This window comes from Pungitius pungitius, chromosome 6 (genome assembly GCF_949316345.1).
Source record: "Pungitius pungitius chromosome 6, fPunPun2.1, whole genome shotgun sequence".
Taxonomy (NCBI): Eukaryota; Metazoa; Chordata; class Actinopteri; order Perciformes; family Gasterosteidae; genus Pungitius; species Pungitius pungitius.
The window spans coordinates 22,392,432-22,414,560 of record NC_084905.1 but is presented as its reverse complement, the minus strand read 5'-3'; the positions used below and the strand labels follow the sequence as shown (position 1 = coordinate 22,414,560).

The 22,129-nt window shown below is 44.2% G+C and overlaps 1 protein-coding gene across 1 annotated transcript; it reads right to left on the bottom strand.

Moving 5' to 3' along the window:
- Nucleotides 1-3,083: 3,083 nt before the first annotated feature.
- On the bottom strand, nt 3,084-6,892 carry irx5b (iroquois homeobox 5b). The gene is made up of 3 exons (XM_037451737.2): nt 6,532-6,892; nt 5,363-5,774; nt 3,084-3,592 (listed from the first exon to the last, which is right to left on the bottom strand). Exons 1-3 carry the CDS (start codon nt 6,730-6,732, stop codon nt 3,093-3,095), a joined length of 1,113 nt encoding a protein of 370 aa, XP_037307634.2. The 5' UTR covers nt 6,733-6,892; the 3' UTR covers nt 3,084-3,092.
- Between the last annotated feature and the right edge of the window lie 15,237 nt (nt 6,893-22,129).

Below are 22,129 nucleotides of genomic sequence, written 5' to 3'. Positions count from 1 at the left end.
TTGTCCTGGTTGAGGGGTGAAAGGTCAGAGGGCAAAGCACAAAGTGCCAACCAGGCAGACACAGATCTGATAAGGACGAGAGTTGGAGACACAGCAAGCACCATCCAACCCTCACGCTTTGTTCCTCCTGTCACATTAATGTCAGGAGACACACGTTGCGTGTGATTGGATCGTGTGTTGTGGGGGGGGGACCTGCTCCTCCTCAACTCCAGTTTAGGGAGTTTAGGGACTTTCACCGGTGTTAGCTCAGGCCTGAACACACCTTGGGTTCCAGGTCCACTGTGGTACTGTCTTGATGTCATTGACAGAGACAAAAGTGTCTTTGCCTTTCACAGGCTCTGCAGGATGCTGAATTGAATGTGTTTGGTAACTAATGTTGTGCTTTTGACTTGTTCTGACTGGTTCTAAATAGATATTATTATTATTAATTCATTCTACATATCTACTGGTTTGCTGGTCCCATCGGAGCTTTTAATATCAAAACTAACGTTACACATCTGTGGTGTGTATATACGGTGGTACAAGTATTAGAGACATCATGTTGTCAGACATGTTGTTCCCAGCATGCATCTGGCTGACTCAGGTGAAGCAGGAGGCCTCAGCCGTCTGCTGTGGGGAAGGCCGGCCTGGGGGGGGGGCGACGTGCTCGAGGCTTTATTAATAAACCAAAGTATAGGCGCACTATAAACCCTCGGCTACACGTATTATGTATCTTAACATTGCCTCTTGGGTTCTACCTTCAGAGCTGCTCTTATTGATGCTTACTGCAGATCAATAATCAATATGTGGCTCTGAGATATAGACTGAAGAACTTCATACATATCTGTATAATAAAGGATTTATGTTTAATTGATCCTCTTATAATGTAACTTGTGTAACTTAGTTAATTGGAAAACATGTTAATAAAAGTAATTAACACTTTACAGCTAATAAATTAGATCCAGATTGGTATTGATGATATTCATCACATGTGATCCGCTTGAAAATCAGTTGCCATGAAAACCGTCTCAAACATAAGGAGCAGCTTCCTGCTGCGTGATATTAAACAGTGAAAATCACCTGAGGAAGGAGAGTTAATGGCACCATCTGTGTGAGGAGGAGGAGGGAGAGGAGTACAAAAAATACATTTTATTTTGACACCACAAGCACACACACACACACACACACACTCACCCACACACACACACACACACACTCACCCACACACACACACACACACACTCACCCACACACACACACACACACACTCACACACACACACACACACACACTCACACACACTCACACTCACACTCACACACACTCACACACACACACACACTCACTGACATACGCTCCTCCTTCTCTAACCCACCTCCTTCCACCTGTATCCCACTGACTTCACCTCCATCGCCCCCCCCCCCCCCCCCCCCCCTCTTTCACGCCCCTGTCTCCTAACCAAGTTCTTACCTTCGACCCAGGACCTGACTGTTAACTCCGTGTTAACGCACACTTTGACTGCTTGGAACCTACCAGACTAAACCTAAGACTAAAAACACTAACAGACTGTAGCAAATAAATTGTACTTATAAGGCTATTATTTATAGCATTATTTATTATTTATATTTATATTATTTATAGCAGGTTGTAAATCGGCTTATTATTGCACTTCTTGTTCTTCTGAGTTTGTTTCCTTATGGTTGAAATGCACTTATTGTAAGTCACTTTGGATCAAAGCGAGAGCTAAATGACGTGTGATGTAAATGTCAGGCTGGAGGACCAGACATGGTTCCAGACTGGTTCCTCCTCTGGGGACTCTGCATGATGGCCCCCTGGCAGCTTATCTGCTAGTAACATGGTGGGGAGTCTGACACTGAGGAGCTTCGTCTTTACTTCTTTTCATAGGGATGTATTATAAAACTATATTTTATTAAAATGTGATCTGAACATCTACATATAAATACTTGATGTCACCTCAACTATGTCCTGCCCATTAAATATTTAAAATACAATTGAAGAAAAGAAATTCACAAAGTTCCTCAAAAAATATAAAATACATTTAGAAGACTTATACAACACAAATACCATATCAGATGTATAACATCATAGAAATGCTTCAGATTAATTGAGATTAATTAAAAAGAAACATGTTTTTATTTTATAATCCCATATTTTAATTATAACATTATAAATAATTGTCCCAAATAAAAAAGTTTTACATGTAGTAGAGTACTCCCCTGGAGTACATTTACAGCAAGTATTAATGCTTTGTATAATACCCCAGTACTCTTCTGGAGTACAATTTAAACCAAAGAGAAGCTAAGCTCATGAGGAACCTGAGCCTGTTAGATGTTGGTGTCTAGATTAATGCTGACATGAAGATAAAAAACTGCTCCACTCATATGATCCTAAAGGTCTTAAAGACCATGAAGGGAGTGGACCTCTGCAGGGGAGGAACCCCAGCTGGTTAGGGTTAAGATGTGATACCATGGAGAAGACCATTAAGAGTTTGTTGAGGTGCACTTTAAAAAAAGATCCTATTTTTACGCTAAATAACTTCAGTAATTTTTCTGTCTTTTAAAATGATGTGAAAAACTCTAAACTCTAACACCTAACCCTGGGGAGCAATTAGGGGTCAGGATTCTTGCTCAGGGACACTTCGACACGGCAGCCGGGAATCGAACCAACAACCTTGTGGTCCCCAGCGCATCATATGGCTCCGTGCGGCACCATCGCCCAGGACCCCACTCAAGGGGTTGAAGATGCAGTGCTTTGTGAAGTGATTGGTTTACCGTTCTCTGTGGATTAGCTTAGCACTAATGCTAACTGCTGTGTCTGAAACATTGCAAGATGAAGAGAAGGAGAAGGAGGAGGAAGACATTTTTTTATTCTGCTCATTCACCTGTTTCCCTTCACGTCTGTGTCAGAGTTAGGGTTAGAATTATAGCGTGACATCTGGTTCTGTCTTAATAAAACTGTCCTTTAATCAATGACGTCATGTTGTGTGCAGAGACTCAAAGGTTTCATGAACATATAAATCCCTCTCCAGCACTTGAGTGTTCAGAGGTTTGGTATCCGGTTGGGTGCAGAGAAGAGTCCAGCAGCAAAGAGTTTCAGCTTCTCTTCAGCTCATGCAGGTCCAGCAGGTTCTGGACTGTTGAGACTCTGGCCCTCTGCAGCATCGTGTGGTGTAATCCATTCAGGTGTGAGCTCCCCTGAGGGACCCCCAGGGAGCCAAAGCTGGGGTACCCAGGGAGGAAGGGGGAGGTGGTGTAGTAGAGATGTCGGCTGTGTGGGAACTGGGTCTGAGACGTGTCGCTGGGTGCTTTTTGCTTATCTGAAGAGGTGGCGATCTCAGCCAAAGACCACAATTTGGGTTTAGGGTTTGGCCCCCGGATCGAGTCCACGAGTTCTTTACGCTGCGGCTGCGGAGCTGGGACTGACCCCATGGAGGCGCTCTGGGGGGGGCGCCCTGTCGAAGCGGGGCCCGGGACGAGGGCCAGCCTTGGGTCCCCCGAGTTCTTGAAGTCCGGATCGGTGAAGCTTCGGTCCGTGTCGCTGCTGCTGCCGCTGTCCTCACGAAACAGCAAAACGCAGGGGGTCCCCACAGAGGCTGGTAGACGAGATACACACACACACAGGTCAGCAGCACAAACACACACAACACACACACACAGGCCAATATAGGATTCAACTTTTTAATCCAAGTCAAGTGTTTTTCTTCTCTTTTAGTTCTAAGCAGAGGCTCGTCCACACTCAGATGAAGGAGTCTCCTCAACGTGCTTCTTCACCTGCAGAGACTTGATTGCTATTTTGAGTTATTTTTTAAACTTTAGTTGCACTTTCTTTTTACTTACATTTACTATTCAATGTATTTATTATGATGATGACATTTGAATTAACTTGAGATGAACTTGAGAATGTGTGAGAGATGTTATTGGGTGGAAATAAACGGCCAAAAGGAATAGTTTCCTTTTTGTTTCCACGCTCCTCCACTGCGGTCAATAATCGTTAATTAGTCGATCACTAAAAGAACCGTTAGCTGCATTAGGAACATTTCCATAAACACACAACAAACACATAAATACAAGTACACAAACACTCCCTCATACACACGCCACCGATGATCATTGTAATTATTAATGAACAATAATCAATAGAAATAACACAGTAACCAACTAAATGAAACTATTCATTAATTTAATAATAGAAGATCATTTGAGTCGTTTTGCAGTTTATTTGTTTTTTTTCAGAAAAAATGACAAACGACCAATTAATCAAATTCTAAAACAAATCAATAATCTGAATGATCAAATCCGAATAGAAATACAGATCAGACGCAGAAGTACTTCTACTATTACTTAAGTATTTTATACTTATTCAGCTTATGTCTTCACCTTAGTAAAAATAAAGATTGAATATACATAATATAATTTGAAGTATTATATGGAGTATTTCTTCATCACGCTACTCTATTTTTATTACTGCCCCACATGTATCTGAAAGCTTTATTTTATTCATAGATTAATTGTGTAATGTGAACAATTTGTAAAAAATAAGGAAGCGTCCTTTTTAACCTGCATTTTCAAAGAAGGACTTTTACCGTATTTTATTTGCATGAAGTACTTCATTTTATCAATATTTTTAATTCATCACGATAATTAAATGTATCAATAAAGTTTATAAATAAAGGATTAATTGATTACTGGTCAATTACAATAGTAATAAGCGGAATGCAGATTGAGCCTTCATCACAGTCTTCCTCTCCTTCGTCCTCGTATCACTCGTCCTTCCTTCCCCACGTCTTCTGTCTTCTGTCTTCTGTCCAAATCAGTTCCAAGCTTCACCTTCTACTGAAACGTGGTGATGAGACTGAAGCAGGACACCTGGTCACCTTTAAGCTGAAATTAGCTGATAATACTTTGACTTTCTATATTTCAAAACAATTACTGCAGAAATGTGGGAATTTGCTTTTTTAATCAGTTTTAAAAGCAGTGTGTCAGCATGTGAGAGATATCCTGTTGTTTGTGGAGTATGAAGCACAAAAGTGATTGTGGATTTTAAATAAATGTAGTGATTGAAAGCTTTTGTGTGAAATCAATGACACGTGATTGACAGGTCCGTGTGTTTTAAAATGTTTGAGCTTGTTAGCACACATTTGACCTTTGTTTTATTCATACTTTTATAATTTTAATGTTTCGTACTGTTTCACTTATTTTATTCCTTTTGTGAATCTTGGTCTTGTACCTGGTTTGTTGTTGTTTGTTCTTCCTTTGTGCAACGACAATCACAAAACCAACCTTCCAGCCTTCTAGACTGAGAACATTCAAGGTACCTGTTGCTGTTGTGATTGATTCCAGCTCCCTGCTCTCCTCCCACTCACCAGCCTGGCTCCTGGTCTCGGGCTCCTCGGGCTCCTCGCTGACCTTGGCGGTCTCGTCGTCTTCGTGGTTCCTCTCCAGCTCGACGTCCTCGTCCTCCTCGTCCTCGCTCCGATTCCTGGGGGTCCAGGTCATCTTGTTCTCCTTCTTCAGCCTCCGGCGTGCGTTGGCGAACCAGGTGGAGACCTGAGTGAGCGTCATCTTGGTGATGATGGCCAGCATGATCTTCTCCCCCTTGGTGGGGTAGGGGTTCTTCCGGTGCTCGTTGAGCCAGGTCTTCAGCGTGGCCGTGGCGTCCCGTGTTGCGTTCTTCCGGTAAGACGCTTCTCCGTAGGCGTAGGGCCCCAGGGCCCCGAGGGGGGTGGACGGGTGGTGGTCCAGAGCGGCCCCAGAGGACGGATCGCAGCCGGGACGCTGAAACACCGGCAGAAGAGAAACGCCTGAGACCTCACAGCTGTTTGTGCCCCTCTGAGTCCTAATCTTAGTCTTAATCTCTTCATCTTCATCTTCATCCGGTTAAGGACACTATCCGGGTAAAAAGGTTTCATTAAAACACTCAATTAATTTGATCTAAAAATAGCAGCTGTTAATCCACAGCCACAGAGAAAGCTTGTTATTTTGTATTGTTATATTCCTGAGAATAAATGTATTGAAGAAACAAAGATTTTAGTAGCTAAATGTTATTTATAATTTATTTACCCATTTAATCTAATTAAATCTAATTAAATCTAAAGTCAATTGTAAGTGAAAGTTACTGATGCAGCTTTAATTTGAAATAAAGTGTGATATTCCTTAATTCAGCTAATATTATTATAATTTCAATTGTTATTAACAAAATAATAATAATCATAATAATAATAATGATTAGGTCATTATTATTAATATTCCCATTACATTATTATCATTATTATTGTGTTTCTCTTAAAATGTACATTGTCTTAATGTCTTTCTTTAATTCACTTGATTTTAACATGTATTCTCATTTGATTTACATATTTGTTATATTCTGGATTCATTTTATTTTTAATGAAAAGCATCGAATCTCCGTTTTTAAAGTAAAGAAACCCAAAACGTCCGAAGGTAAAACTCGGCTCAGTCTGCGACCCGGAGCAGCTGGTCTGTCCCGGTTCCGGGCCGCTCCATCTGCTCCGGTCCCGGTCCGGTCACTCACCTCAAAGGAGCCGCCGTACGGGAGGTGCGAGCTGAAACCGGGAGAGGACCCGGATCCGGAGTACGGAGCGAAAGCTGATCCCGAAGTGGACCGACCCAGCTCCTCCTGCCTTGGTCCCAACAGAACCCCGGTACCGAAGGACGGGCAAGAGCTCAGGGACAGAGACACGGACGGCGGGAAAATGAAACCCCGAAAAGACATGACGGCGCGCAGAGTATTACGCACAGAGCGACTCACACCGGACAGACAAGGCGACTCCGGGAGACGGGATGAGAGGGGGGGGGGGCTCAGAAGAGAAGGAGGAGGACAAAGAGGAGGTAGAGGGAGCAGAGAGAGGAGGAGGAGTGTCCTTTTGTGTCCAATCACCTGTCCTCCTCACTGTATTTCAACATGTGTCCCTGGTCTCCTGGCTGTAGTTTGTCTTTGTATCCAAAACCGAGTGAAAGGATCCACTACGGAGTGAAAGCTGTGAAAGTACCTGACTATGAATGATATTCTAGTATTGATCGACAGGTGTCAAACGCCCGCTGGGGGTCCGGCTCGGTCCATCGGACGAGAAGATGACAGTGAGAATCAAGGAAAGACATACATTGCATTTCTATAAAAAATCACAAATCTCGATTTGTTTTGTGCTCCTCTTTGGTTACGGCTACTGTTCGCAACTATTGATAATTGGGTGGACGGGGGGGGGGGGGGGGCATTGGTCTTCACCTGGGTCATGATGACCAGGTGAGAGCAGTCTGTCTTCATTTAGTGACCTGTGGTCCAGGTGAATTGTTGTGGTTGGATTTCCCAATCTTGGGTTATTGACGACGTCGTCTTGGTTGTTCTTCATTGTGGTTGTTGGTTCAAAATCCAAGATGGTGACGAGGTGATGAGGAGGTCCTCCAAGCACATCTCCAGGTAACACCGTCCTAAACGCTGCACCAGTTGGGATGCACATTATGGAATGACTTCTCTCGGGTTAAAGGTCGAGTAATGCCTCTTTCCTTGCTGGGAGGGGTTGGGGGGAGACGGGGGGCTTGGGGGGAGACGGGGGGGTTGGGAGCAAGTTGAGACTCTGAGAGGGCAAAGCCGGAGCAGATCTTCATCACATCAAAACTATTCAGCAAAATGTTCTTCTTTTTTGTGAAGGTTTCCACATAAATTAGCCGTTGGGTAGCTTGTGAGTTAGCTTAGCACGGAGGTCCCTGAAAGACGGTATGTGTAATTGACTGAGGATGTCTCTATGGAGACGAGCATTCACAGGGGACAGAAACAACCCTCTGTCACAATAATCAATAACCAATCAATAATCAATCAGCAGAGGTCACCACAGCCAACATCCAGAGGTGCACTGAGGGGCTTTTTATCACTCAACTAAAGGTGAGTAGATGGAATTTCAAAATAAAGGTCAGTGGAAGTGAGGACCTCTCAATATTAGACTCAGAAAATAAACATGGTTTTTATACTACTTTCATACTATTATTTATTAAAATCAGAATAAGAATCAGAACCAAGTATGTTGGACATACCAAGGACGGGGTGCAATCATTGGAAAATAAGACAAACACATTCAATTTACAATAGGATTTAATAGAATATGAAATATAAAAACAATATAAAACTAAAAAAACAGAATTGTTGTCTTAATAATGTGTAAATAACACGATACTACGACTCAGACATAATTATTCTTTCAACTTTGATTTGTTGATGTTTGGATGGTAAAGTATTCTATTGTTTTTTAATACAGGACCGGGTCCAGGACCCTTACCGGATACAGGAGCAGATGCTGGAGCTCCATCAACCAGGAGGAGGCCAGGAGGAGGCCAGGAGGAGGCCAGAGGCGGCGTCCCGGCGCTGGTGTTCACGGAGACAGAGACCGATGGAGGAGTCCTGGTCCCTTTGTCTCGTCTCCTGGGTTCTGTGAGTAAAGGACGTCTCTGATCAGCTTCAAAGACAACGCTCTGACAGCTTCTTCTTCATAACACTGACACCTCTTCTCTTTCTTTTGCTTCTTCAAAACCCTTCTTTATTTTTCCTGACGGCGCTCGGGTCCGTGGGTTTAGAGCGGTAATTATTCCTCACGTCACTCGTTTCCAGAGATACTGTAAAACATTCCTACTTCCTAGAAAGAATGTGTTGTGAGCGATGAGAGGAGAAACCATCACTTTCATCACCAACCTCCTGCATTTTAAAGCTCTCCTCTCCTTTCATCTCTCATCAGCACCTTTTCATAGGAACGCACTTCATTTTTATCACGAAAAAACAAACAGATCTGCTGCTTCCAGCTTCTCCATCGTTTAATATCTCAGTCTTCTGAATGTCTTTGAGTTCCAGACCAGAAAATCAAAATGATCACGAGTTGATGGACAGTTTTTAAACGGATTTAAATGGAAGCAGCATAAGCAGAGATAACCGCTTTGTTCTGTGCACTTTCTTCTTCTCTGTCACAAGCCGGCGACGTAGTACATGTGTGTATTTAACTATAACTACATTTGACTATTTATGTGTGTGTACAATGTGCATACAAAGCGTTTAACAGGAAGTAGAAACATTATGAAATTCTGTCTCCTCGTTTCAGTCACCTGACTCGGTCTCTCCCTGACATCTCTGGAGCAGCACATGAACCGGACTTCAGTGATGTGAAATGATCCCATGCGTAATGTTATTTACCCCTAAGAAGGATCCTCGGGGAACTAATATCAATATTAGGCTCCTGTATTAGTGCGAGAGGAGGAGTTACAATCTGCAAGGCGTGAGATGACCAGAGCCTTCTGACCATTAAAATACTTTGTTCCTTAGGTGAGAATTATACTAATAATAATACTAATCTTCAGAAGGTGTGGCCATCCACTGAGAGATGTCAGCCATTAGTGCTGCTACGTGTGATTGGGGGAAAGATGGGATTAGTTTGGTGTCGTCAGCATAGCGGTGGTAGAAGTTCTGTGAGTGGATGAGAGGAGTTGACCCAGGACTGAGGGACCCCAATAGTGAAGACACTAGTTGTTTTTTTAGTGCACAGATGGACCCTGGTCAATTTAAAGATTTACTCATTAACTCATAATAATTCATTAAGACCAACGGGAGAAAACAAGTCTCACAATGTTTGGAATCTGTGCCAATAATGGTCAATTTACTGTTCTTCTATTATTATTATTATTATTATTATGAATTATTATCATCAGAAGGCTTGCTGTCAAGTGAGCGCTATATTAACTGCAGATCTGAGCTGACGAACACCTCGTCTCCTCAGACTGAAGTGAGTGAGCAGCTCCTTTGGTGACACATTGAACATCTCACTGCCAGCTCTTCCTCCTGTGAGTTCTGCCGGTGTTCTGGGTTAAGACCGTCAGCAGAACCACTCAAAGCTTACCCCCCCGCCCAGGAGGTCCTGAATCATGTTCATTTATCTACACATGAAGACAAGAGAGCAACATGAAAGAAAACCTTCATCACTGAGTATAAAACAACAAACATGTCTCAAAGTAACTGTTGTTGTCAAATGTCAAATACTTGAGCTCATTAGTCTTATTAACACAACACAAGTGTTCCTTTGAAGGAGCAGCTCAGCTACGTCCACCTGCTGAGGTAAAAACATCAGTGATTCCCACACAGGACCTTCTCACTTCCCATCCAACGGCACGAGTCCATAGTGTACCTTCTTGATGTAGGTAATATACAGTGTATTGTATGTAAGGTACTGCCATCCAATCACATTAAACCTAGTGTATTGTATGGTGTAGTGTACTTTGAGTTGTAGACTTGGCATCATTCTACTTGACAATGAGCCTCGTTGTTTGTGCTAAGCTAACGGTAAGCTAAACACAGGCTCTTTTGTAGAGCTTGTCCTTTTGTTTTCATGTGAATGTTCTTGTTCTGTTTCCTAATGATGAAGATTTTATTGCTTTAAATATTTGGTCCAGTCAACCAGCTGAACATCTTTAAACCTCCACATGGCGACCACAAAGAGCCAAGCAGGATGCTTGTAGGAAGTGCAAAGTAGAGTCATTGTTATTTACAGCCTCAGCGATGTCAAAATACTCATCCGAGAGGTGGGACGTGTTTCATCCTGGGGGGGGCTGCAGGTTTAATGAGCTCTCCAGGGACTCCCGTCCAGAACACTTAGAGGACCATCTCGGCTTTGTGAGATGTTAAACTGCTGCTGCCCAGCGAGGCCTAATTGTAGTCAACAGGCGGAGGCGTGGAGACGAGCGCCGCCTTTGGGGGGGGGCAGGGCGGCCATCTTGTTGAGTCGCAAACACTCTCTCGTATGCTAATCCGGAGGCGGTGGAGGGACAGCGGTGGAGATTAGAAGTGATGTGTGCAGGTATGTGTTTCATGGGCTTCATCACTCCAGAGCTTATCAAAGCGTATTCATCACTTTGTTCCACTGAAATGGGACCGTTACAAGAAGAAGTCTAAGCTTCAGGAGGAACATTGTGTGTCGAGCCTTGTGAGCAGCGTCCACGTTGTCCTGACTGGTTGGGTGTGCTATCAGGTCTACGTTAGTTCACTTACTAGCAGAGCCTCCTGTGTATCAGAAGTCACCAGAAGCTGCTTTGTGAAAGGTGATCTTTGTTGATACTACAGATCCTCTGTGTCGTTGTAAATGAGTTCTAAAAGAATCTGACACGTCTGTTCCTGAAGGAGAAAGTTCTTCAAACTCAAATCACATCTTATCAAGCCTAATAAAATCATGAGTTATATAATTATCATTTCATTATATAATATACATGTGTCTCATTAAATGATGCTCTCAAATGAGCAATGTTCTCTATCAAAGAAAATGCAACACAGAGATGGTTTATTTCCACAAGGTGGACAAAATAAGAGAAAAGAGTTTGATTCCATAGAGTCAACAAAACAGGATTTATTACATCATAACGGAATGAGAATCCTCACCAATCGACATCAGTGATGTGTAGTGATGATGAAAGTCATCTTCATCTACAACCCAGAGAATAAAACAAAGAGATGAAAGAGACGCGCATCTCGTCTTGATGAACCTGTGAGCCAAACAAAGCGGCCGGGTCTCATCTTGGGGGGGGCAACGGGGGGATATGGAACGTAATCATAATTCTTCAGACCCCTGGTGACCTCTGAGCGAGAGACCAATGAGTCCTTTCACAGTCTCTCCCACCAGAAGGACTTTTCATTTCTCACACAATGAAGTTGCTACACCCCCCCCCTTCCCATCACCCCCCCCCCCCCCACCCATCCTCCCCCCACCATCATACCGCCATCCCCCCCCAACCATCCTCCCCCGCTCCTATTACTCGTCTGCTCAGAGACTCGGTGAACGGAGAGAGACGTAGAACCTCAATTACCATGTTAATGAGATGGGAAATATTTCAGAGCAGATATAACAACGAGAACCCGTCCAACAGAACCGTCTAACAGAACCATCCAACAGAACCATCCAACAGGACCATCCAACAGAACCATCCAACAGAACCATCCAACAGGACCATCCAACAGAACCATCCAACAGAACCATCCAACAGAACCATCCAAAAGGACCGTCTAACAGAACCGTATAAGAGAACCGTCCAACACAGGCGTGTCAAACTAATTTCAGGTATGGGCCAGAGAAGTCTCTTTAAGCACTGCATTACATTTGGTGATTTTTTTTTTACCTGTCTCTGTGAGGACATGTGGTGGTGTTTACCTGTCTCTGTGAGCACATGTGGTGGTGTTTACCTGTCTCTGTGAGGACATGTGGTGGTGATTACCTGTCTCTGAGAGGACATGTGGTGGTGATTACCTGTCTCTGTGAGGACATGTGGTGGTGTTTACCTGTCTCTGTGAGGACATGTGGTGGTGTTTACCTGTCTCTCTGAGGACATGTGGTGGTGTTTACCTGTCTCTGTGAGGACATGTGGTGGTGTTTACCTGTCTCTGTGAGGACATGTGGTGGTGTTTACCTGTCTCTGTGAGGACATGTGGTGGTGTTTACCTGTCTCTCTGAGGACATGTGGTGGTGTTTACCTGTCTCTGTGAGGACATGTGGTGGTGTTTACCTGTCTCTGTGAGGACATGTGGTGGTGATTACCTGTCTCTGTGAGGACATGTGGTGGTGTTTACCTGTCTCTGTGAGGACATGTGGTGGTGATTACCTGTCTCTGTGAGGACATGTGGTGGTGATTACCTGTCTCTGTGAGGACATGTGGTGGTGTTTACCTGTCTCTGTGAGGACATGTGGTGGTGATTACCTGTCTCTGTGAGGACATGTGGTGGTGTTTACCTGTCTCTGTGAGGACATGTGGTGGTGTTTACCTGTCTCTGTGAGGACATGTGGTGGTGTTTACCTGTCTCTGTGAGGACATGTGGTGGTGTTTACCTGTCTCTGTGAGGACATACGCTCCATCTTGTGTCGAGTCCAGCTGAAGGACGGCCTCCCTCTGTGTGTAATTAACAGCCAGGTGTATCAGGTAAACAGTGTGGACGGCCCAGCAGGCCTCTGATTAAAGGCCCAGCTGGTGCTTCAGCACCCCTGCCGGACAATAAACACCAGTAATGGCATCAGGAACCCCCCCCCTCCCACACACACACACACACACCACCACGGCTAGAGGTCAACAAGGACGCTTGTTTGTGGTGGAAAATATCAGCACAGGATATTAAATTAAAGTACTCCTGAACATGAATTTAAGGTATGAGATAAAGATCATTCTGTACACATGACATCCATTGCAGTCTGTCCACCCCGGGAGACGGACCCTCCTCTGATGTTCTCCCTGAGGTTTCTTCCCTTTTTTTGCCATGGAAGGGTTTTCATGTTTTGGAGAGTTGTTCCTGTGCTGATGTGAGGGTTTCGGCACAGAGGATGTTGCATGTGTACAGACTGTAAAGCCCTCTGAGGCTAATTTGTCATTTGCGATTTTGGGCTATACAAAATAAAATGATTTGAATTGAATAGATGGATCAAATGTTTAGACCAATGGTTATATGTCTAAGATTCTGGAGATAAAAGATAAGACGATCAGCTGGTGTGGATCCAATGAGACGCTATTAGACTCAAATGTTTGAAACAGCCCCAAAGAGACTCCAGAGAACCCAACACGACAATAAAGACACTCAAAACAACTATAACCCTAGGAGACAAAAAAGTGACTCAAATAAATTCTAAACGTTCCACGTCTGGAGAGCCAGCATCAACCCAGGTCTGTTCTGTCTAGACCCTCCACTGTCACTGCCCCCCTTGTAGCAGCACACCTGACCCCATAGGTTTCCCCCACAGGTGGTGAGCCCATGGAATTATAGTTCTGGGGTGCCGCGTCACTCCTTCGGGCTGTGCCTGACCACCAGAGGCCTATGTGGACGGACCTCGTGTGATGTGGACGTGATGAAGGGGGTAAGTGGTCTTCTCCTCCTGAGGTGTGTGTGTGTTAAGGAACCTCATGTAAAAAGGATTCACGCACACGTCCCATCTCCTGTCACGTTAGTGTACGGAGCAGCGATGCGTAGCCGTCTCTTTAAACGTGCTGACAGCTCCGAGACAATAACAGCGTGCTACACACACACTACTTCCACTGGGGTATTTATATCTCTGCTGCCGACTCCCGTCATCCTGATATTAGCAGCATGGATTACTGAACGGGCCCTGGGGGCCTCGTGCACGACACACACAACTGCTACAAAACAAACACAAAGAGCAACAAAATAACCAACAAAATAACAAGAAAAAAAAGGTCTTGCTCTTATGAAGGAGGGATGGGGGGGGGGTTGGGTGCCTTCCACATGTCTGCGCCCCGGGGCCCATTGTCTAAACTTCGATTAGTGGACTCTGCAGCAGGAAGTGGAATTCATGCTCATTAGTGACGGGTGTGATGGGAGTGTAGAGATATTGTAATTACATGGTTATTACAATGCCATTGATATGTGAACAAACAAAGGAAAGTGGCCCGGGTCCTCGGGCAGACGGGGGCCGATCATCACACAATCAGCCACAAGATCTCTCCCTCCACCAAAGGGTTACCGTCCACCGTCTCTTCACTTCCTTTGCTTTAGGGCCTCATCTCACAGTAAACAGTCTACCAGTGTACCAGTAGCCTGTAAATCAGAGTACCAGTAACCTGTAACCTGTGTACCAGTAGCCTGTAAACCAGTGTAGCCTGTGTACCAGTAGCCTGTAAACCAATGTAGCCTGTGTACCAGTAGCCTGTAAATCAGTGTAGCCTGTGTACCAGTAGCCTGTAAACCAATGTAGCCTGTGTACCAGTAGCCTGTAAACCAGTGTAGCCTGTGTACCAGTAGCCTGTAAACCAGTGTAGCCTGTGTACCAGTAGCCTGTAAACCAGTGTAGCCTGTGTACCAGTAGCCTGTAAACCAATGTAGCCTGTGTACCAGTAGCCTGTAAACCAGTGTAGCCTGTGTACCAGTAGCCTGTAAACCAGTGTAGCCTGTGTACCAGTAGCCTGTAAACCAATGTAGCCTGTGTACCAGTAGCCTGTAAACCAGTGTAGCCTGTGTACCAGTAGCCTGTAAACCAGTGTAGCCTGTGTACCAGTAGCCTGTAAACCAGTGTAGCCTGTGTACCAGTAGCCTGTAAACCAGTGTAGCCGTCTGTTTCATGGTGCTCTCAGACCAGCGACTCTTCTAACCGCCACAGGGCTGACAGATGCTGATCTGCTTATTGATCCTATCTGATCAAAGGATCCCTGATCACGTTGCTCTTTCAGCTGAGAGACGATGCAGAGCAGACATACATTTAGAAGAGGAGAGGAAGAAGAAGTTAGTCTGTAGGTAGTTTGGGTTAGTCTGTAGGTAGTCTGTATTAGTCTGTAGGTAGGCTATGTTAGTCTGTAGGTAGGCTGTTTTAGTCTGTAGGTAGTTTGTGTCAGTCTGTAGGTAGGCTGTGTTAGTCTGTAGGTAGTTTGTGTCAGTCTGTAGGTAGGCTGTGTTAGTCTGTAGGTAGTTTGTGTCAGTCTGTAGGTAGTTTGTGTTAGTCTGTAGGTAGTCTGTATTAGTCTGTAGGTAGGCTGTGTTAGTCTGTAGGTAGTTTGTGTCAGTCTGTAGGTAGTCTGTATTAGTCTGTAGGTAGGCTATGTTAGTCTGTAGGTAGGCTGTGTTAGTCTGTAGGTAGTCTGTATTAGTCTGTAGGTAGTCTGTATTAGTCTGTAGGTAGGCTATGTTAGTCTGTAGGTAGGCTGTGTTAGTCTGTAGGTAGGCTGTGTTAGTCTGTAGGTAGTTTGTGTCAGTCTGTAGGTAGTTTGTGTTAGTCTGTAGGTAGTCTGTATTAGTCTGTAGGTAGTCTGTATTAGTCTGTAGGTAGGCTGTGTTACTCTGTAGGTAGTTTGTGTTAGATCTGTGTTAGTCTGCCGTTAGTTTATAGGTAGTCTGTAATCGGTCTGTAGACTGTAGTCAGTCTGTGTTAGTCCATGGTAGTCTGTAGTCTCTTGGTAGTCTATAGTTAGTCTCTGTTAGTCTGTCTGTAAGTAATCTGTTTTAATTTCATGTCGTTTAAACATGAAATGAAAGTGTGGAGTTCACTCGTAATCATCAAATACAATACTTGACTGCTACAACAGAACAAAGATGGTATTCAGACACACTAAAGTATTACCTGGCTAACTGACACATACTGTAGCTAACAGGGCTATCGCTAACACAGTAAGCTAACCCTTGACAGCGAGCCTTGAGGCTGTAACACTAATCACCATCATTCACTCACCCTGTCACCACATGTCAAACGGCTCTTCACTGGGCAGCCAAGCAGAGCGGGCAGGAGGCGGCCGACATGATGCTCTGGTCCGGAACCGACATGAGATCAGTGAGTGTGTGTGTGTGTGGGCCAGAATCAGCATCTGCCATACACTTAAATGACTCCAGCTGGACCTTCACTGCATAAACAAACACATATAACGTGTAATCTGCTTTTAAGCAACGGTTCACTTTATCTCCACCAGAGACACAATGGTCGCATATTGACAAATTGTGATTAAATTACGTGTGATAAACTATATGTATGTTCACAAAACAGGAAAAAAATGTTATCCTGTGGCCTTAAAAGTTCTAACATTATTTGAAATGTTAGAATTAGAAATAATGTAGTGCAACATAGAAAGACCTGATCTATTAACTCTCACGCACATGCTCTTTTTCATTCTCCAATTATATCGTTTAACCCTGAGGTCATGTATGTTTGGATTATTATAAAGAAACTGATGACACGGTTCGTAAATTAGACAAATCAATGAAATTCATTCAATGTACACCAGGATTCGGCCATGATTCTGAAACAATGTAATCAATAAAGAAATGAGAATATTGTAATATCACTGTAATCTATAGAATAATCCCAATGCACAGCTGCATGATTGTATTCAACCGAAATGCATGTATGTTGAAAGCACAACTGATATTGACTGAGAGACATTCAAAATCCGAGTTACATTGAACTCACCAGGAGACCACGCGCAGGGGCGTAGAGATCAGATAGAACCACCATCAGATAGAACCATCAACAGATAGAATCACCATCAGATAGAACCACCAACAGATAGAACCATCAACAGATAGAACCACCATCAGATAGAACCACCATCAGATAGAACCATCAACAGATAGAACCACCAACAGATAGAACCACCATCAGATAGAACCACCAACAGATAGAACCACCAACAGATAGAACCATCAACAGATAGAACCACCATCAGATAGAACCACCAACAGATAGAACCATCAACAGATAGAACCACCATCAGATAGAACCACCATCAGATAGAACCATCAACAGATAGAACCACCATCAGATAGAACCACCATCAGATAGAACCACCATCAGATAGAACCACCATCAGATAGAACCACCAACAGATAGAACCACCAACAGATAGAACCACCATCAGATAGAACCACCAACAGATAGAACCACCATCAGATAGAACCACCATCAGATAGAACCACCAACAGATAGAACCACCATCAGATAGAACCACCATCAGATAGAACCATCAACAGATAGAACCACCAACAGATAGAACCATCAACAGATAGAACCACCATCAGATAGAACCACCATCAGATAGAACCATCAACAGATAGAACCACCAACAGATAGAACCATCAACAGATAGAACCACCATCAGATAGAACCACCATCAGATAGAACCATCAACAGATAGAACCACCATCAGATAGAACCATCATCAGATAGAACCATCAACAGATAGAACCACCATCAGATAGAACCACCATCAGATAGAACCATCAACAGATAGAACCACCATCGCTTTCATTTCCTCATTCATTCATTCTCTGAATCAGTTTCCACAGATGAACAAAATACGATCCTGTTACGTTAAAGACAAAAGTGTCTTCTGGAACATGGACGTCCTTTTTTGGACCATCCTGTTGATGAATTTCCAGATAAATACTTGTTTTCTTCACAGTCCATCAAATATGTCCTTAACCTAACTGTCCTCATATACCTAATGTCCCCCATCATGGACATGCTCTCACATCACAGCACATTCTTTGTGTCGTATTACTACAATGAAAAACACAGAAATACTCTAATACACGTTAAGGCATCTCACAGGAGGTGTCCTGTCTTATAAAGCGTCTCATAGGAGGTGTCCTGTCTTATAAAGCGTCTCATAGGAGGTGTCCTGTCTTATAAAGCGTCTCACAGGAGGTGTCCTGTCTTATAAAGCGTCTCATAGGAGGTGTCCTGTCTTATAAAGCGTCTCATAGGAGGTGTCCTGTCTCATAAAGCGTCTCATAGGAGGTGTCCTGTCTTTCAAAGCGTCTCATAGGAGGTGTCCTGTCTTTCAAAGCATCTCATAGTAGGTGTCCTGTCTTATAAAGCGTCTCATAGGAGGTGTCCTGTCTTATAAAGCGTCTCATAGGAGGTGTCCTGTCTTAAAAAAGGGTCTCATAGGAGGTGTCCTGTCTTATAAAGCGTCTCATAGGAGGTGTCCTGTCTTTCAAAGCGTCTCATAGGAGGTGTCCTGTCTTATAAAGCGTCTCATAGGAGGTGTCCTGTCTTATAAAGCGTCTCATAGGAGGTGTCCTGTCTTTCAAAGCGTCTCATAGGAGGTGTCCTGTCTTATAAAGCATCTCATAGGAGGTGTCCTGTCTTATAAAGCGTCTCATAGGAGGTGTCCTGTCTTTCAAAGCGTCTCATAGGAGGTGTCCTGTCTTATAAAGCGTCTCATAGGAGGTGTCCTGTCTTATAAAGCGTCTCATAGGAGGTGTCCTGTCTTAAAAAAGGGTCTCATAGGAGGTGTCCTGTCTTATAAAGCGTCTCATAGGAGGTGTCCTGTCTTTCAAAGCGTCTCATAGGAGGTGTCCTGTCTTATAAAGCGTCTCATAGGAGGTGTCCTGTCTTATAAAGCGTCTCATAGGAGGTGTCCTGTCTTTCAAAGCGTCTCATAGGAGGTGTCCTGTCTTATAAAGCATCTCATAGGAGGTGTCCTGTCTTATAAAGCGTCTCATAGGAGGTGTCCTGTCTTTCAAAGCGTCTCATAGGAGGTGTCCTGTCTTATAAAGCGTCTCATAGGAGGTGTCCTGTCTTTCAAAGCGTCTCATAGGAGGTGTCCTGTCTTTCAAAGCGTCTCATAGGAGGTGTCCTGTCTTATAAAGCATCTCATAGGAGGTGTCCTGTCTTTCAAAGCGTCTCATAGGAGGTGTCCTGTCTTATAAAGCGTCTCATAGGAGGTGTCCTGTCTTTCAAAGCGTCTCATAGGAGGTGCCCTGTCTTTCAAAGCGTCTCATAGGAGGTGTCCTGTCTTTCAAAGCGTCTCATAGGAGGTGTCCTGTCTTATAAAGCATCTCATAGGAGTTGTCCTGTCTTTCAAAGCGTCTCATAGGAGGTGTCCTGTCTTATAAAGCATCTCATAGGAGGTGTCCTGTCTTTCAAAGCGTCTCATAGGAGGTGTCCTGTCTTTCAAAGCGTCTCATAGGAGGTGTCCTGTCTTATAAAGCGTCTCATAGGAGGTGTCCTGTCTTAAAAAAGGGTCTCATAGGAGGTGTCCTGTCTTTCAAAGCGTCTCATAGGAGGTGCCCTGTCTTTCAAAGCGTCTCATAGGAGGTGTCCTGTCTTATAAAGCATCTCATAGGAGGTGTCCTGTCTTATAAAGCGTCTCATAGGAGGTGTCCTGTCTTTCAAAGCGTCTCATAGGAGGTGTCCTGTCTTATAAAGCGTCTCATAGGAGGTGTCCTGTCTTTCAAAGCGTCTCATAGGAGGTGTCCTGTCTTTCAAAGCGTCTCATAGGAGGTGTCCTGTCTTTCAAAGCGTCTCATAGGAGGTGTCCTGTCTTATAAAGCATCTCATAGGAGTTGTCCTGTCTTTCAAAGCGTCTCATAGGAGGTGTCCTGTCTTATAAAGCATCTCATAGGAGGTGTCCTGTCTTTCAAAGCGTCTCATAGGAGGTGTCCTGTCTTTCAAAGCGTCTCATAGGAGGTGTCCTGTCTTATAAAGCGTCTCATAGGAGGTGTCCTGTCTTAAAAAAGGGTCTCATAGGAGGTGTCCTGTCTTTCAAAGCGTCTCATAGGAGGTGCCCTGTCTTTCAAAGCGTCTCATAGGAGGTGCCCTGTCTTTCAAAGCGTCTCATAGGAGGTGTCCTGTCTTATAAAGCGTCTCATAGGAGGTGTCCTGTCTTATAAAGCGTCTCATAGGAGGTGTCCTGTCTTATAAAGCGTCTCATAGGAGGTGTCCTGTCTTTCAAAGCGTCTCATAGGAGGTGTCCTGTCTTTCAAAGCGTCTCATAGGAGGTGTCCTGTCTTTCAAAGCGTCTCATAGGAGGTGTCCTGTCTTATAAAGCATCTCATAGGAGTTGTCCTGTCTTTCAAAGCGTCTCATAGGAGGTGTCCTGTCTTATAAAGCATCTCATAGGAGGTGTCCTGTCTTTCAAAGCGTCTCATAGGAGGTGTCCTGTCTTTCAAAGCGTCTCATAGGAGGTGTCCTGTCTTATAAAGCGTCTCATAGGAGGTGTCCTGTCTTAAAAAAGGGTCTCATAGGAGGTGTCCTGTCTTTCAAAGCGTCTCATAGGAGGTGCCCTGTCTTTCAAAGCGTCTCATAGGAGGTGCCCTGTCTTTCAAAGCGTCTCATAGGAGGTGTCCTGTCTTATAAAGCGTCTCATAGGAGGTGTCCTGTCTTATAAAGCGTCTCATAGGAGGTGTCCTGTCTTATAAAGCGTCTCATAGGAGGTGTCCTGTCTTTCAAAGCGTCTCATAGGAGGTGTCCTGTCTTTCAAAGCGTCTCATAGGAGGTGTCCTGTCTTTCAAAGCGTCTCATAGGAGGTGTCCTGTCTTATAAAGCATCTCATAGGAGTTGTCCTGTCTTTCAAAGCGTCTCATAGGAGGTGTCCTGTCTTATAAAGCATCTCATAGGAGGTGTCCTGTCTTTCAAAGCGTCTCATAGGAGGTGTCCTGTCTTTCAAAGCGTCTCATAGGAGGTTGCCTTGTTTTTCCCTGACGTCCCTCTTTAGAAGTTATGGCAGGTTGTAAGTTCATAGAGACAGGGACATTGAGGAGGAGACATGTTGTTACCAAAATAAATAGCGCTTGTCTGTCCTCTCTTCTTGCTGTGGAATCAAGCTGTGAACTTTGGGGACTTTTTTCCTCAGAGGAGACAATTCTGTGGGGAGCATTTTAAAGATTTCCAAGTTTAATCGCCTCCATTTTGAAGTGTCTGTCTCTTAATTGACGCCCTCGTCTTCCTTCTATCGCTTCTCGCTGGTCCCCCAGAGACCCGCATCAAACATGCATCTGACAGGCTCAGCTTTAAAGAAGATGCTAGTTTAAGAGAAATAACCCGCCAACTTCATCTCAAAACTTGAAAAGACAAATAGTTTTGCGGCGATGAAGAAGTGAGTTGAGATCTGATCCCTCTCGTGATCTCACAGGATTCATCTCACATGAGCCAAGGATCCGTCTCTGAGACACTTTTAGAATGTCTCACTTTACTTCCAGAGGACGGATGGTTACTTGTACACCCCTTAAGAGAACCGATGATCCTCTGAGGACATTTAGAGGACAAGAGACAATAGGACAAGGGTGAAAATAGGAGTAAAAATTAGACAAGAAGGGCCAATAGGAGATGATAAGAGACACTAGGAGACCCATCTACTGCCCATATATATACACACATTCACTGTCCATGTCTCAGATCCTGGTGCACAAGTCTGATCCCCTTCAGCTTTTCTGTCCTCAGCTCTGTGGAGACGGTCCAAAACTCCTCATAGTGTTCCCAGTAGTGAACTCTGAGCTGATTACACGTCATGAGAGAGGTCATGAAGATTAGAGACGGGGGGACAGACGGAGGTAAGCGTGGGAGCGTGCTGGACATCACACGGAGGCCAGAGGCCCGCTGATCCAGGCTCAGTTGTGTTTATGTAAATTGATCATTCTGATGGTAGAGGTTAATTCAAGGTTAAAAAATAATCTGGATGATTTTGTCTCAGAGGACTGCTTGTTCCCAGCTGTTGCTCTGGAACATCTGGATCCCACAGGATAGCAAGTGGACGGCTGTGAAGACGAGTCCACAACCAGGACTGACCTGGTGGTCTTTTATCTTTTATTGTGTGAACTACGTCACTACGAAGACTTTCTCTAGAGCAGGGTCCCTCAACCTTAGATATACAGTATATGAAGGCTAGATGTC

What these genes read in the sequence shown, in the direction of transcription:
- irx5b (XM_037451737.2), bottom strand. Translation starts at nt 6,732, where the DNA reads ATGTCTTTTCGGGGTTTCATTTTCCCGCCGTCCGTGTCTCTGTCCCTG. An exon ending in CGTACGGCGGCTCCTTTGAG is followed by an intron (nt 5,775 to 6,531) that starts GTGAGTGACCGG and finishes CCGGTGTTTCAG; the next exon opens with CGTCCCGGCTGCGATCCGTC. An exon ending in CGAGACCAGGAGCCAGGCTG is followed by an intron (nt 3,593 to 5,362) that starts GTGAGTGGGAGG and finishes CTCGTCTACCAG; the next exon opens with CCTCTGTGGGGACCCCCTGC.